The sequence below is a fragment of the Barbatula barbatula genome (genome assembly GCF_947034865.1).
Source record: "Barbatula barbatula genome assembly, chromosome: 21".
NCBI classification, from domain to species: Eukaryota; Metazoa; Chordata; class Actinopteri; order Cypriniformes; family Nemacheilidae; genus Barbatula; species Barbatula barbatula.
The window spans coordinates 20,258,549-20,274,736 of NC_136784.1; the positions used below are offsets into that span (position 1 = coordinate 20,258,549).

A 16,188-nucleotide genomic window follows, 5' to 3' on the forward strand; every position below is an offset into this window, starting at 1 on the left:
GTGCCTCGGGCATCCACTCGCGGTCTTCACTCTTCCGCACTGCCTGACATCCTCAGCCCCTGAATCCCCCTCAGCAGCGAGGGCTCTCCGACAGCATGTCCCTCCTTCCTCCCTGGTTTCGGCACCAATGTAGCAAAGTTCCATGTAAAGAAGGAAGGAGGCGGGAACCGGCGAACATAAAACAGACTTTTAATAAATTAAACAACAAAACAAACTTAAAATGCCGGTGACTCCCTCACAGCCGACTGCCGACCACACCAACATAATAAAACATCACATATAATCCAGGCCTGGTTCTTTCTCATCCTACCCTCCTGTCGCTCGTCCTTTTATGCTCCCGAAGCTCCTCCGTGAGAGATACGAGACCGGTGCAACGCGAAGCTGACACTCATTATCACTCTCGTCCCACCTTGCTCTTTACAACTGTATTTCGGAAATTGAAAGTAAAAGGGAAAATTTCAAACTGTTCTGCCTTGAACAAACTTTATTAAATGCAAATCAAACTTTAATTTCACAAACCCACTCGGATAGTATCATTGACGCAATGCATTTTTTAAGTGCTAGGAATTAAAAAAATAGGCTAGGCTTATTTAATAAAAAGGCAAAGTGATGCAAAGAAGAAAAATACTGGGTTTTATTTCAACCAATGGTTGGGTGTAATATAGACATGTGGTGTTACCTGTTAAAAACAACACAGTGCTTTAAGTGTGATGTTCACAGATCCTTTAACCTATGAATCCTTCTAAACTGAGCCACTTAAATGCATTTCAAACTGTAACAGATAAGTCAAAGCATTTTACCTGCTCGCTTACTGTAATGTGCATTTTCTTCATGTTAGAAGTACAGACAGGTCACAACAGATAGTGACTAGGGTTTAATAAAAGATACAGGTAAATATCCTTCATTCTCAGGTGATCATTCTTTAAAAGCACATCACACATTTCACTGAAGGGCTGGAAAAAACCTGAATGCATCGCTAGCTGATCGTTTTGGCTTCTGCATAAATGGGCAGAATTCAATGTTATTAACAACATCTTTAAAGCACATTTTTAAGATTTACTGTGACGAGTAAACAGAGACAGCAAAATGACAGTTAGCATTTATATACGAAACTATAAACACGCAAATCCCATCCCAATTGTATACTTTTACATTTTACAAAAAACGCATTGCATCTTTAGAGTTTGGATTGCTGCTCTTCCCAGCGAGTTCAGTCTCGTATCCAGATCTCCATGTCTGTCATTTCTGATGGCACTAATGTTATAATAGCTGTGAGCAGACGTCCATCTCAAGCTGCCGAGAGGCAGAAGGTGACATAGAAAGCTGTGTGTTAGCAACACTGACAGTGCCAGATTCCCCAGCATCATATCTCCAGATGACACGCGCCAACACTGCTTACTGTCAATAAACACATGACATATATAAACTCATGCACACAAGACTCTTTCAGCAGCTTTTAAAGCCGTGAGAGGGAACTGGCCTCTTTCAGGCAACAGCTGAACTATCACGCCCGTCCCTTAATTTAGAGACGCATTATTTTCTTTACACACGCAAACATAACAAATGTGCGGTCCATATGAAGTGAGAGACAGGGGACTGTATGTGTTCTTAGTGTGCGTCGAGGCAGGAGGAGAAAGTCTTCAGCATCTCTCATCTGAACCATCTGCAGGGGGCGGGACGTCCTGTGAAGACGGAGACTGAGCCCCTCCAGGACCATCTGCAGAAACAGACAAGGAGTTCAACACATGAAAGTCTTACTCATTATGCAAGTGTGTCTTGGGATTGTGAGTGTTTTAGTGAACCTCCCAGACCCGTGAAGGAGAGCTCAGCGAGTTTGAGCGGCAGGTCGGAGGGGCTGACACCTGCCGGAGAGCCCAGGATGTCAGGAAGAGCATTACGTCGACCCGACCGACCTGACGACGCAAAGTCCAACACCGGCTCCACCTCCGTCATCTCACCCCTGCCCTGAGACAGAGAGAAGAAATAAAACACTGCTGATCGTAAAAATACTCCCGTGTAGATCCAAACATCCAACACGCATGGTTAATGAGGAGTTAATAATAATGTGTAATGTTATGCGTTTCATTTTCTATATGTTACGGTCTGAAGTCTATTTTGGGTCTGTTTGCCCGAATCATGGACAAGATGCATTTTTCACTCGAGTTTAAGCAGAGACAATCGCATCACTGCTGTTTCTATGGTAATGGGTCAAAAATAACCTCTGCTACGCAAACATGTGATCATCCTGTTCTTTTCCTGGCTTCCTGTCTGGATCTTCTTATTAAACCTCGGCCCGCTGCTCTTCTATTTAAACTCTTTAAAAACCGCAGGCCGTGTCTCAGACATCCTCCGTGTAACACACAACATGTGAGCAGTGTTACTGTACTTCCAAAAGTAGTTCATTAATCAAAATCACTTTTGGCTGAATAGCTCCATAAAGTAGCTTTAACATCCAAAGCACCTTTCTGTTTCACAAAAGTTCTGATGTATTTGGATAAAAGAAATGGTCAAGCAAACTGTACTCTTCAATGGAAAGCGCAGTCATTAAAGGAAATATACACGCTCGCTGAAAGACCAATAACATGACACATATAGGATGTGGTTTTATATCGAACCCAGGAACACTTTTGACATTACATTTTGACATAGATTATTTTACAACAATGTAACATTGTGCCTTTTTCATGTTCCAAGGCCTGGAAAGTAAATAATTTCATTAAAATAAATACCTAAATAAACAACGATAACTATTATTAGGGCCTGAGCCTTCCCATAAATGTAAGTCTATGGGATTATCGTAACTCTGATGGTTTCATTTGTATCCAACATGGAGTGTTACATCACTCACGTTTAATACAGGAGGATTGTTTAAATCCAATGTACATAACCACGATAAGACGTCTGCATGTATATAAAGTATAGAGACATGAGTAATGCGGTTCTATGTATCAGTGTAGTGTAACTATGGGTGTGTTTCAGACAGTCAGATGTGAAATCGCACGTTCAAGTTATTCATGTTTTCACAATCATTTTATGTTAAAGTGATGCATTGAAAGATCATTAATTACTGTCTCCCTATTAATAGATCATTACAGCATATGCCCCACCGCCTCCTGCTTCCATGACAACCACGTCATTATCTTCATGCGGGTGGGTAAAGTAACTCTTCATTTACACAGAAATGGTCTTTCTTCGGATATATGTCAACTTATTCTTTAGCGTAGTTTGTTGGGTTAAATTAAGCCAGGCGATATTAAAATATTCATGTACACACCTTGGACGTGAGAATAAAAGTGAATTGACTTAGTAGTAACCCAGCATTTTAATATTGTATTTACGTGTTAATTATTAACATTTATTGTATCAGTTGTACTGCCTTCAGACTGATTAAATGCATCATGAGACATTCAAGAAGTGGTTTGTGAGGAATACTAATAGCTAGTGATATGCCAGTGATGGTCTTATTCAGATTCAGAAATGACACTAAAAACCCCTAAACAGTTTGAAATGAATACATGATAACTGTGTATATGCTCATGTTTATGATTGTGTATATGCATAACACATGAGAAAAGTATAGGGAGAGCTGAGTCAGTGCGGTGCTTACCAGGGGTGTAATGGTATATGCTTGATTGGGTCAAATTCAACTACACCATTTTAAATTAACACAATATTTTGAGCAAAATTAAATTGAAATTAAAATAATCATAAACAATTTTTACACTGTACAAAAATAAAGTGAGTCAACTTAAAATAATAAAGCAACCTATAACCTCAACAAACAGTGACTGGAGTCCACCTAACTTAAACATTTATTAACAACAGAACATAATATATAAATGCAGAATATAGATTTTTTATTTAAACAGAAACACATTTATTTCTCTTTTACTACAATTGAACGTATATCCTGCCTCAAACGGACCATTGAATTGTTTAAACAGTCTAGTGTACTTACACCTCAACAATGGTAAAAATCTAAAATGGTTTTAGTCATCATTCATTAACAAAACTCTATACACAACAGATAACTGACAGTAACAACAAAATATTAAAGGGCTCATCGGATGAGCACTTTCAACAAGTTGGTATGTTTTATTAGGGTCTTCATGAAATGTCTGGAACATATTTTGCTTAAAAACACTCACAGCAACCTGTGCATGTCTCCTTAAATGATAATGAGTTACAACGCACCACACCCCCTTCCGTCCGGCATGTCAACACCACACATGCGTAGTACTGCTATGGCATTGGTTTAGCGAAATTATATTTCCCGACATATTTTTCAGCCAAAGAAGGAATAATTTGAGACATTTAAAACTAAACTAACCGCTGTGTCCACCCCTGTTCATTAGCAAAACAATGTTTTTAAATGTTAGCAAATCATTTGCCAAATTACATAAATATAGAGAAAGTTTAACACTGGCTTAGAATGTTCCATTCAGTCTGTGACTGACTTAGCTTCCTTCACTATCGTATGCTAACGTTATCCTCCTATAGATACGGTACATTTATGCCAATTCAGACCGTTGATAAATATTACTTACATCGGCAGCTTTGTCTCGTTCAGTTGGTCGCGATTAGAACAACTTTTAAGCTAATTCTGCTTGTGCTGTCCCAGATTGATACAGCACTCCTTTAACTGAAAATTCTATGAACAAGTACTTATTTATCTTTGCAGGGAGAAAACCTTTTGCAAGTTGGGTTAACATTTTGGTATAGATGCAACTTCATTAAAGGACAATTATTTTTGTAAATTCATAAAAATGGAATGTGTCTGTCATTGAAAAATAAAAAAACTGAATTTCAAAATAAAATTAAACAAATTAAAACTTAAACCCTATAAGTGCCCTTTATCGGATGTGATGCGACGTGACAGACACAAACTCTTAATAACTTGGTAATAATGTGTAATGTAAAGCTTCCTAAAAGAGTTAAAATACACACATAAAAACATTAGCACTTGTTGGAAACCTAACCAATAGGATGACGGAGATGTCATATTAATATAAAAAAGTGTGTGATGTATTGTGCCACAATATATTTTTACAACCCTAGGGCTTACTATTACTATTGCTCATATGGAGGGTTAAGGATTTTTCAAAACCCTCAACCCAAAATAGAAACATTAACCTTGCAGTGTTTGAGCAAAATGAGATGGACTATTATACATTCTTCATAACTCATGATAACCCTACGCAACCACCTACAACACCATTAGCATCATTGGATAACACTTTAGATTACAGCCTGCAAAATATACTGAATAATTCAACTGAATTTACAGCGAAACTAATTGTAACAATAATGTACCTCTACAGTACATGTCTGTAGGTAAAGGGGAACAATGTGCAAAGTTTGGGCAATTAAGAAGTCAGGAAATAAAAAAAATGTATACTATATTACTATTTAACTACTTTACTATAACTATTACTATATAACTTTTTTAATATAACGTGGTATGCATGACCTTCAGTTTGCTATGCAACTATCATAGCGTTCCCGTGTTCACAATCACCCGATCCCTAAGACTGCACACCTTATCATCGTCCCCAATCACCGCACTCTCAATATAAAACCCAGCCACAAACACTGTCCGGTCTCCCTTTTGGAAAGTTGATCGTTTATTTAAAATATCTGTGTGTTCATAATATGTTACAACTAACAGTGGTAGTTTGTAATTTATGGGTGGGGGTGTTACGTCTCCGTTTATACATTGGATAGTCATTACTTTTATTTTGAAAGAGAAATGTTGGTGTAATATTGTGAGTTCTGCCAGCTGGGAGTAGTTGTTCTTTTGTCCGGCTCACTATCCTCTCGTAGGTCTCTGATTGGGGACAGGTGCTCCTCATCAACGTTCACGTGGAGGATACTGCTTTTAAGCACGAGGGATCTGTTCTTCGAGGAGATTGCTTCTCCTGGGTGTTACGCTCTCCTCTGTCCCAGGCAAAGAGTGGATTTGCAGTGTTTATTAGACTATGCTCTTATGTGGGCAAATGTGTCGAATACGGAGTTACCCATTTACTGTTGTTGTTTTCAGTGATCTTAAGTTTTAGATTACTGGTGCTATAGCTATTGAGCTACCAACGTGTGCGAGCAGACTTGTTACATGTTTATTGTTAATGTGCCGTCCACCTTTCCTTTGCTTAAGAACTTGTTTTGGTTCGTTATTGAAGCAGATGGGAGTTGGGTGCCATTTTACTTTTGTTTGTTCATAGTTGTGACTCTTTTGTTTTCTCATGTTTATGGATTAGCGAGGAAGACAGGGAAGTTCTATGTTGTGTGGTGGAGGGTACAGATCCAGGATCAGCGTCACCTGGAAAACGACCCGGCAACTAATGCTGATCGCCCACACCTGATGCCGATTAGCTGCCGGGCATAAAACCCTCACAAACACACCTCTTTAAGCTCGTTTGCCAAGAGACTAATGCTGTCTATTTTTCACCCACAGAGTCAAGCGATTGAAGCACAAAGGAGCACCATTGCACGAGCACGGATTGGATATTACACGGCACAATAAATTCCCCTCCGGGGTTGCTTACACCAGCCGCCTTGTGTCCGTAGTTTCTCTTACCCTGCCACAGTTGTTTATTTATACTTTCTTTACCTTGATTATGCTATTTATAATGCCCTACAAGCATTCCCCTTTTTTATTGATTTTGGACTGTAAACAATTGACAATTGAATTTTTGTGCTGGGACAGAGGACAGAGTAACCTCATCTTTTCCTTTTTTTTTCCTCAAAAATGTTACCCCCTTATACCCCTAGATATTTGGGGTCGTAACATTCAACATCAGCCCGGAAGGTAGAAGCAATCCTATCCCGGCCCTTTTCCACTACCGCCAAAGAGCTTCTAAGGTTTTTCCAATTTCTATCGTCGATTTATCCAAGGTTACAGTTCCATCACTTCACCCCTCACCGATTTGCTGAAAGGCAAACGCAAGTCTCTGTCCTGGACTCCAACAGCCTCAATCGCCATGAAGAAGCTCCAAAATGCGTTCACGTCTTCCCCACGCCTAGTTCACCCAGATCCGGAGAGACCCTTCGCTGTGGAAGTGGATGCTTCCACTGCCGGAGTTGGGGAAGTCTTGTCTCGGCAGCAGGGGCACCCTCCCAGACTCCACACATGCGCCTTCAAGAAGCTCTCCACGGCAGAGCGAAATTATGACATCGGCAATCAAGAGTTATTAGCCATCAAGCTCGCCCTAGAGGAGTGGAGACACTGGCCGGAAGGAGCTAACAACCCATTCACTGTCCTCACCGACCACAGAAATCTCTGAGAAGCCAAGAGACTCAACCCCAGACAAGCCCGGTGGGCTCTGTTCTTCGCACGCTTCCACTTCAAGATTCCTCACTGTCCTGGATCTAAAAATGTCAAGGCAGATGCTCTATCATGACTCCATGCTCCCGAGAAAATCACAGAACTAAACAACCCAATTATTCCTACTGATCTGTTTGTCAGTACAATACAGTTGTCTCTGGAGGAAGAGATCTGATCGGCCAGTGTCTCCGATCCAGCTCTGCCGGTGTGCCCTCACACCCAAACCTAAGTCCCACATACCCAAAGAACTCCGCTTATCCATTTAGCACATACTTGACTGGTCATCATGGGGCCAATCGTAGCCTCTTGCTGCTTAGATGGCTTCTGGTGGCTGGGAATGGCAGAAGACATCAGAAGGTTTGTGAGAGGGTATCAGGAATGCGCCATCTTCAGGACTCCACGCCACCTCCCTGCTGGAAAGCTACCTCTGTTCCCCGACGACCCTGGTCACCTAGGAGTAGACTTTGTCACCGACCTCCCTGTATCCAATGGCCATACCTGTATTCTAGAGGCAGTAGATTGATTCTCCAAGGCCTGTCGTTTGGTCCCACTAAAAAAGGTCTACCTACCGCCCCCGAAATGGCAGAAGCTCTATTCAATCATGTGTTCTGTAACTTCTGCATTCCGGAGGATATAGTATCCAACCAAGGACCGCAGTTAATTTCCTGAGTCTGAAAAGCCTTCTCACTCCTAGGTGTGACCATAAGCCTGACCTCTGGGTATTATCCGCAGAGCAAGGGTCAAACGGAGAGGAAAATTCAAGATATTGGTCACTACTTCCCTACCTTCTGCCATAGCCACCAAAACTCCTGGAACCGGTTCCTTGCCTGGGGCGTGTATGCACAGAACTCACTCCCGCAATTAACCACCAACCTTCTCCATTCCAGTGCATACCCGGCTACCAACTGCCTCTATTCCCCTGGTCAGGTGAACCCTCAGAGATCTCTTCGGTCAGCCATTAGTTCCTGGAGAGCGAGAGGGTCTGGGACTCAGCACACCAACACCTCCAGAAAGACATCAGAACCAATCTACGCAATGCAGATAGCCGCACAGCACCTACACCCTCCTACCAACCCGAACAGCAGGTATGGCTCTTGACCCGGGACATTAGCCTGAGACTTCCCTGTAAATAGCCAGAGTCCCAGATTAATTGGCCCTTTTCCCATCCTACGACGTATCAATGAGGTCTCCTATGAGCTGAAGCTACCAGCGCAATACAGGATTCCCCCCACATTCCACGTCTTTCTCCTAAAACCCTTTCATCTACCTGTGTATTATGTCTCCTGTCTCCACAGATCCCTCTGACGACCCGCTCTTCCGCAGATCCTCAAAGATGGTACGATGTTCTACCCCACTGCCACATTACCCATCACCCGATCCCTAAGCCTGCGCACCTGATCATCGTCCGCAATCACCTCACTCTCACTATAAAACCCAGCCACGAACACTCCTTTCGGAAAGTGGACTCAATCCTTGCAATTCTCATTGTGGAAACTACTCACCAGGTGGACTAATCCAACCTCTGTGTCTCCTTCGGTTGCGCAGTGTCTCCAGTGTTCTCGTGTCTAAGTGCTTCTTGTTCAACATCTGGTCATTGTCTTCCACATCTCCACCAACTCCTGGTAAACTCTCCCATTCATCTACCCCTGCATTATCGGACGTTCCGTAGACTGTCTCACAGATATATCGTTTAGGTTATATATAGATATAGCGCTTTGGGTTTTAGAAAAGCGCATTATAAATAAAATGTATTATTATTATCGTGTTCATTATCCCATCTTGTCAATAAATACTTTCAATTTTAATCCCTTTTGTTCCGAGTCTCGATACCGTTACAAGTGCGAACATACACTTTATTTTGTAATCACAATGTAACCATAAATAAGTGAAGTAAGGGGTTCTTCTTTTCAACATGAAATAAGGGGAAATTATGTGTTCAGTTTTTGCACAAGCAAAACCACACAAATTCAGCACGTAGACTGTCTTTAAACCCTAAAGTCAAAACAGAGGTTTTTTTTGTTTTGATGTGCAAAATGTGAAAAATCAATGTTGATATTTTGAGACTATACTATAATCAAGTATTTCTAGAGCGGTTTGATTTGGAGGTTTATATGGTATGTGGTTCCCTCGTAAATATATATTTAAAAATGTTCCTTACTCTTACCCCTTTATTCTCCAAATGTAGCATATTGTTTCTCTTTATCTTTAAGTATGTAGTGTAGAGGGATATTACTGTTACAATTAGTTACTCTGTAAATCCTGTTTAATTGTGTGGTACATTGCGGGCCGTAATCTAAAGCGTTACCCATCATTGTGACTCTTGCATTTTTTTTGTGTGTCTGTATAAAAACCTTGTTCACTGTATACGATTTTTGAGCCTCTCTCAAAGAGATTGGAAGACTCAAAGAAAGATTTTTGGAAGAGTGCCAGCAACCAAACATATCTCATCCCCCATTGATTTCCATAATAATCTTCCCTACTATGGGAACTGACATTCTTCCAAATACTTTTTTTGTGTTAAGCAGAACAAAGACAAGTATACAGGTTTGGAATAATCCGAGGGTGAGTAATGACAGAATTTTCATTTTTGTGTGAACTATCCCTCTAAGTCTGATAACTGAAAGGCCAATAATAACAAGCATATCCAACTGAAAAAGGGAGAGAGAGAATGGTTTAAAGACGATTAAATGTCTAGTCAAGGTGACCGCAGAGACAGTAAACACAGACACTCTGAGCGTCTCACAAGGCAATGAAACTGTGTTTGGCTGACTGTGTTACCAATAATTACCAATAATACCACACTAAGACATATTACACAATAACCACATTGCTGGGAATCAAAATTGCACGTTTATGCCTTCGCTGTTCTCTTCTGCAGAGCATGATAGCTGCATGTCCAGATCACCGGCCGCCGCCGAGAGGCTAGAGACGACACCAAACCAAAACGTTAGGAGATATTTACTTATTTGCTCTGTTGTGACTCACTAGATTTAAAGAGATCATTCCAGAAAGATGTTTAGATTTGAAAGCTTAATGGATTAATTCACCCAAAAACGAATATTCATGTCATCCCACACCTGTATTATTTTATTCTTTCTTGATTTCTATGAATGGAGGTGCAGTCATTATTTCCTCAAAATGTTTCTGTCAGCTGCAGCAAATTTGCATAAGAATTTAACATGATCACTACGAGATGAGAACTGTTGATGTTTGATATTACTGACATCAAACCCAGCGTGGCATGTGTTGTTGAGACAAATGTGAATGAGATTTGACAGATCAAACATCACTCATTCTGCTCCTCACACAATCATACAAGAGTTATCCATATCTCAACTAGTGCGTTTCCTCATTTTTAAAGTCATTTTTGAGAATGAGAGCATTGTTCTCATGCAATGGGGTGAGATATTGTCATTAAATAACACATTAAAAACACAGATCAAGTGATCATTATTAGATTGAATAAAAGTACAGTGTAACATAAAGAATGCGCAAGAAACCCTTCATCTAACATTATTAGTGTTTACTTGATATCAAAATAGAATTCTTCTGATCTTAATGTATACGTATATCCTTGTGGTTTTGATGTGTGTACTTGTTTGCAACTGCTATCATTGTAATTTCATTCAGAGGACAGTATTCATATATACTGTACAATATACTCATTTTGAACCAGAATTTTGAACCCAACATCCAAATTAACTAACACTAATCATTTAAACAATTATATATTATATATTTATAGGATAACGAATGAATAGTTTCACTCACCAATAATGAGCAGCCCTAAAGCGAGATGAATTTCACTTCTCTAGCCATGCTGTGTCTCTCGGACAGAACAGGTTTGTATCAGGGCATCTTCAGTGTGTGTGTGACAGACCATACCATCTTCACCACTTCGAAGGGGAAGTCAGAATGAAATCTGATTGGTTTATTGCCCACAGAGCTCCACCCTGATCAGTAAAGAGCAACCAGCACCCAATCGAAGAACAGCTGAAAATGAGATATAGGGGGTAAATGAACTGGTTTTAACAGTTCCTCCATTGACATTATCGTAGATCTCAAAAACATCTTAAAACAGTGTGATCTTAATACTGATAAGATGCATACTCTGTTCATACAACTTAAATACATTATTATTCATATGATAACATTAGCAAACATTTAAAAAGGTTTTTTGATGGATTTGTCAAACAATGTTAACAGCATCTACTCTTGCGAGTCTTAATGACCTCACTCTTCCAGAGACCTGACAAGCAATAAAGTGGTTCAGAGATGACGTACTTTTGTATGCAAACCCCAGAAGCAGGTTTTTTGAATGGGTTTTTTGGTAAACCGCCCAAAAATAAGATCTGTGGTTAACAAAACCTCTAAATATTTTTTAGACATAAAACACACCGGTTATAACCCGCTTGTGATTTTATAAACCTTTATTGTGTCTTTTAAATGGCAGTTGCTAACAAGTAATAACTAACCAGGGAATATGTTTTTAATCAAGTTTGAAAGAGTTGTCGGAGGCTTGGTGGTGGTGACGTTCATATTGAGTGACCTTAAAGTGGAGCTATCATTTTACGGCATGCATTCTGACTTCTTTACACTGTTAAATGTGCTGGCTTCTAATGGATAACATTGTCAACTTGTTGAGTTGGATGTATGACGTGGTATTTCTGTGCTAAATACACTCCCCCGCACTCCAACTTGTTTTGGAAACATTTTTCTAACTCTGGAACCCTGTGCCTTCCCTATATTTCTTTTATTGGCCAAAATCACGGCAAGCCAAAGAGCCCACGAGCCAACCGACAAGCGAGACCCACTTACCATCAAGGTTATCTGCGCTGTGTCAACATGTGCTGCGCTGCAGATCGTTACACTTGCGATAGTGAAGATTAGAGGTGTTTTTATTAGAAGATTAGACGACATTTCAGTGATTTAAAGGGTGGATATGACGCTGGGTTTGGAGATGGTTTGAAACTGATAGATGGAGCAGTCCCAGTGCTAAAAGATGCCGGACATGAACTACATGCGGTAAGTCAAACTTTTTTGTTTTGTTGGCAATCGGTATGTACGTCCATAATGTACAAAGCACGAAGGGATGATGTGATGATGTGTTGCTCCTGCTGTAGTTCCATCCCACTCTCCCCAGTAGTCCCACCTCTAGCAGCTTGTGTTATTCCGGAAATAATCACACAGCTTTATCTCTCTATTATAAATGTGATCAAACTACATATTCTTCGAAGACACGACATTTGAAATATTACTGTATAGGCACTCAAGATTAATATGAGATTGGCAGAAACTGTGTGTGTTGCCTGATCTCTAAGTGTAATATAGCATTGTGTTAGCTTTTTACTTCTGCCTATTGTATTCGGCTTCAAAAATAGCAAATATCATGTTCATCTGTAAAGATTATCTTGATGGACAAAACGTGTATGGTGGGAACTGTGGTGATCTTGGGAAACTCAGATGGAACGGAACCGGAGATCCTGAGGAGGGGTTAGGGGATGCCTCTGAGGCGGGACCATGGGTAGCCTCTGACAGGGGGTTCAAAGTAGGGTCAGAAATGGCCACTGGAGAAGGGGGATGAGGAAGTTCCAGGCTGAGCTCGAGGGCATCGGCTTCGGGACTGAGCTCTGGGGCATCTGCTTCGCGACTGAGGTTGGGGGCATCGGCTTAGGGACTGAGCTCTGGGGCATCGGCTTCGGGACTGTGCTCATTGGGTTCGGGACCAAGGCCGGATTAACCATATGGCAATTGCCCAGGGGCCCACGACCTCTAAAGGGCCCCTGGCCGTGATGCCAATCAATGTGCACTGAGCCTGTCGCGTGACCGCAAGCGCTACTACACAAAGTGACGCTAATGCATACCCTCTATTAGTTGTGTAACCGAACAAAGCTCATTGTTCCTTTTATTTCAGAAATTTACCATGAGATTTGAGAGAATATGAAAACTCGCTTGCACATTTAATAATAAATGCTTTATTTTCATATTACAAATGTACAGAAAAATAATAAAAGAAAATCACTGCGCACTAAAGTGTTGATGTTGTTGGCACATTACACAAAACTAGATAATCTGCCAAAACCAGAGAGAAAAGCTTTGCAAGCCAGACAATAGTCATGGAGCCCCTTTCACAGCAACAGGTTTGATTTTGAAAACCTAAGAAATCATTGCCCACACCTGGCAGAAGGTGTGACACTTTAAAGGTCCAGTGTGTCATAAAGACCTTTCATAATAAAGCGTTATGTTTTATTACCATAGAATGAGCTATTTCTATCTACATACATTGCTGGTCCCTTGCATGTTGTGTCAGCCATCATAGTGCTTGGAAAGGGATGGGGAGGTGGAATGAACCGTTGGTTGCAATTCGCAACCTCACTGCTAGATTTCACTGACTGGTCCTTTAAAGGAATGGTTCACCCGAAAATGAAAATACCTGTCCTGCCTCTGTTTTAGCTTCTTCATTTATTGAAGCTCTATATAGTTCATATTTTTTACTTATTTAGCGATTTTTCCAGCACATATGTATTATGGCATGACTGTGAATAAGTTATTGTTTCATTTTTATGTGAACTAATCCATTAAAATACTCCACAAATCACTTTAATCTCGGTCAGAATTTGTAAAATCTGTCATTGGGGTGGCCTGGCGTCTCATTGCTTTTTCAATGCTTACCAGAAGATGGTGCCAGCACATCTTGCCCGAAAAGCTGAAGCTCATTTGCATTTAAAGAGACACACTCCAAAGTAATACGTGCCTTCTTCCTAAAAATGTATGTCATGGTATAATACATGATCCGTGGTGTAGGCCTACTTTAAGCTGAAGCTTCACAGACACCTTCTGTGCCTACATAAAACACATTTTTTTATAAAATACATCCCTGATGAATAACGCTGAAACCATTGAAGCTAAATCGACCTGACATGTGAATGTACAACTGATGTGAAATATGCAGTTATTGTTTGTTTAATTTTAACCCATCACTCTTAGCACGCTATCGGTTCTCATTAGGGTTGCCAAGTCTCTAGTTTACCTACTGAGCTTCTCATGGAAGACCATTTCCACCACTTGATAAAAATAAATCAGACTCTAAAAAATCTAAATTGTGAGATTGAAATTCATAATTATGAGATTAAAAATAATAACTATGAGAAAAAACAAATCTAAATTATGAGAAGAAAAGTCATAATTATGAGATTCAAAATCGAATTTATTTATTGTTTTTATATTATCATAATTTTTTCATAAATGCTTTATTGAACATTTTGTTATAACAAAACAATGTTACAACAGAAATTTAACACAAATAAACACTTAACAAAAGAGCGAAAATAAAACATTACCATGACTCGAAACAGACAAGACAAAAAAATAAAGAATAATATTAAAACAAAAAACAAATAACAAAAAAAGATAATTACAAATTAAATAGGTTAAAAAGCTATTAGCAGAGCAAATTTTACATGTCCTTTGTGCTTTCATATTGGAAGAAAACATAATTGTTTTTAAATGCAGTTTTATCTCTTGTAAAATACTATAAAAATAGGTTTGCTATTAGAAAATTTACATTTATGTATATCCTGAATATGTCCTTGATTTTTGTACTGTTGTTGTTGGCTAGATTTTGTATTATTGCTATTATGCTACTGTGGATGTGAGTAGACTGGCTACAGGTGACTAACTCTCACTTACCTACCTCTTGTTTAAGAGAACTTGGCTCATTCCTTTACTGAAGCAGAAAGGGAGTTCGGTGCCTCTTTACCTCTTTTGTTTGCTAATAAATTTGGCCTCTTTTTGTTTTCTCCTGTTTATAGTCAGCAAGGGTGTTTTTTATATTTTCTTTCCGGTATTAGGTCATTTTATATTCCCCCTCGCGGCGCAGTAAGCTTTATTTGTTTATTTATTTTGGCTTAACCTTCTCCCAAAGTCTGTACTTCATCTTCTGTTCAAAGCTTTTGTTAAATTTTATCTGTTCAACAATAAATGGATGAACAGGAACCTTTGTTGTCGTTTGTGCTGGGACAGAGGACCGAGTAACCTCATCATTTATACATGTTTTCTTTATTTTCTAATAATGTTACCCCCTTATACCCCTAGACTTTTGGGGTCGTAATGTGTCATTCTGACAAAAAAATGCATTTGGTGTCAAAGTCTTCTTTAGAAAAGTTTGGGCAGGGTAAACGTTATGGAGTATTTTAAAGGATATTTCTTTGACTTTATTTGAGAGAAGATATTTTTGTTGCATGGACCATATCATTTTCCAGTTTAGATTATCAAAAAGGCTGTTCCAGTATGAAACAGCAGAAGGGGCACAGGCAATGCTCTCAATAAGAAAAACTCTTACCTTAAGATTTCACCCTATTTTACTAATAAAACATAACTTACCAGTATGTGTATCGCTAGGCTCAGGTAAAGAGACTTCTGAAAATAAAGAACAGTTTCTAAAAAGCATGCGTATGCCAGATGGAATAGCATCCATAACAATGGCAAACTCTTAAGGAGTTACTGGTATATTATATTTAGACAGAAATTCTGAATACCTAAGAAGCGTACCTTCCTTATTGAAGAGCTGGACAACATGCAATATTCCATTACTGAACCGCTGTTTAAAAAACAAAGACCTGTTTTTAAATAGAATGTTTTTATTGTTCCGAATGTAACATCGATGAGGGGGAAAGTTATGTTTGTACATAAGAGTCCAAGCCAAAAGAGCCTGTTTGTGAAAATGAGATCGCTTAAGGGGAAGTATTTGAATATCATAATTGCACATTAAAACTAATTTTATGCCACCAAATTGTTAAAATGCAAATTGGGGGAATAGATTCCAAATAGAAGTAGGATTATTGAGCAATTGACTGAGCCAGTTTATT

At 39.6% G+C, this 16,188-nt stretch overlaps 1 protein-coding gene across 1 annotated transcript; it reads right to left on the minus strand.

Moving 5' to 3' along the window:
• Positions 1 to 470: 470 nt before the first annotated feature.
• On the minus strand, positions 471 to 11,183 carry LOC306910771 (cAMP-dependent protein kinase inhibitor alpha-like). Its single transcript, XM_079485594.1, has 3 exons — positions 11,093 to 11,183; positions 1,803 to 1,965; positions 471 to 1,717 (listed from the first exon to the last, which is right to left on the minus strand). Exons 2-3 carry the CDS (start codon positions 1,951 to 1,953, stop codon positions 1,641 to 1,643), a joined length of 228 nt encoding a protein of 75 aa, XP_079341720.1. The 5' UTR covers positions 1,954 to 1,965; positions 11,093 to 11,183; the 3' UTR covers positions 471 to 1,640.
• Positions 11,184 to 16,188: the final 5,005 nt, after the last annotated feature.

Bases quoted from the DNA above. Each gene is read 5' to 3' on its own strand.
- LOC306910771 (XM_079485594.1), bottom strand. From the start codon at position 1,953: ATGACGGAGGTGGAGCCGGTGTTGGACTTTGCGTCGTCAGGTCGGTCG. The intron at 1,718-1,802 runs GTTCACTAAAAC...CTGTTTCTGCAG, and splicing joins CTCCTTCACGGGTCTGGGAG to ATGGTCCTGGAGGGGCTCAG.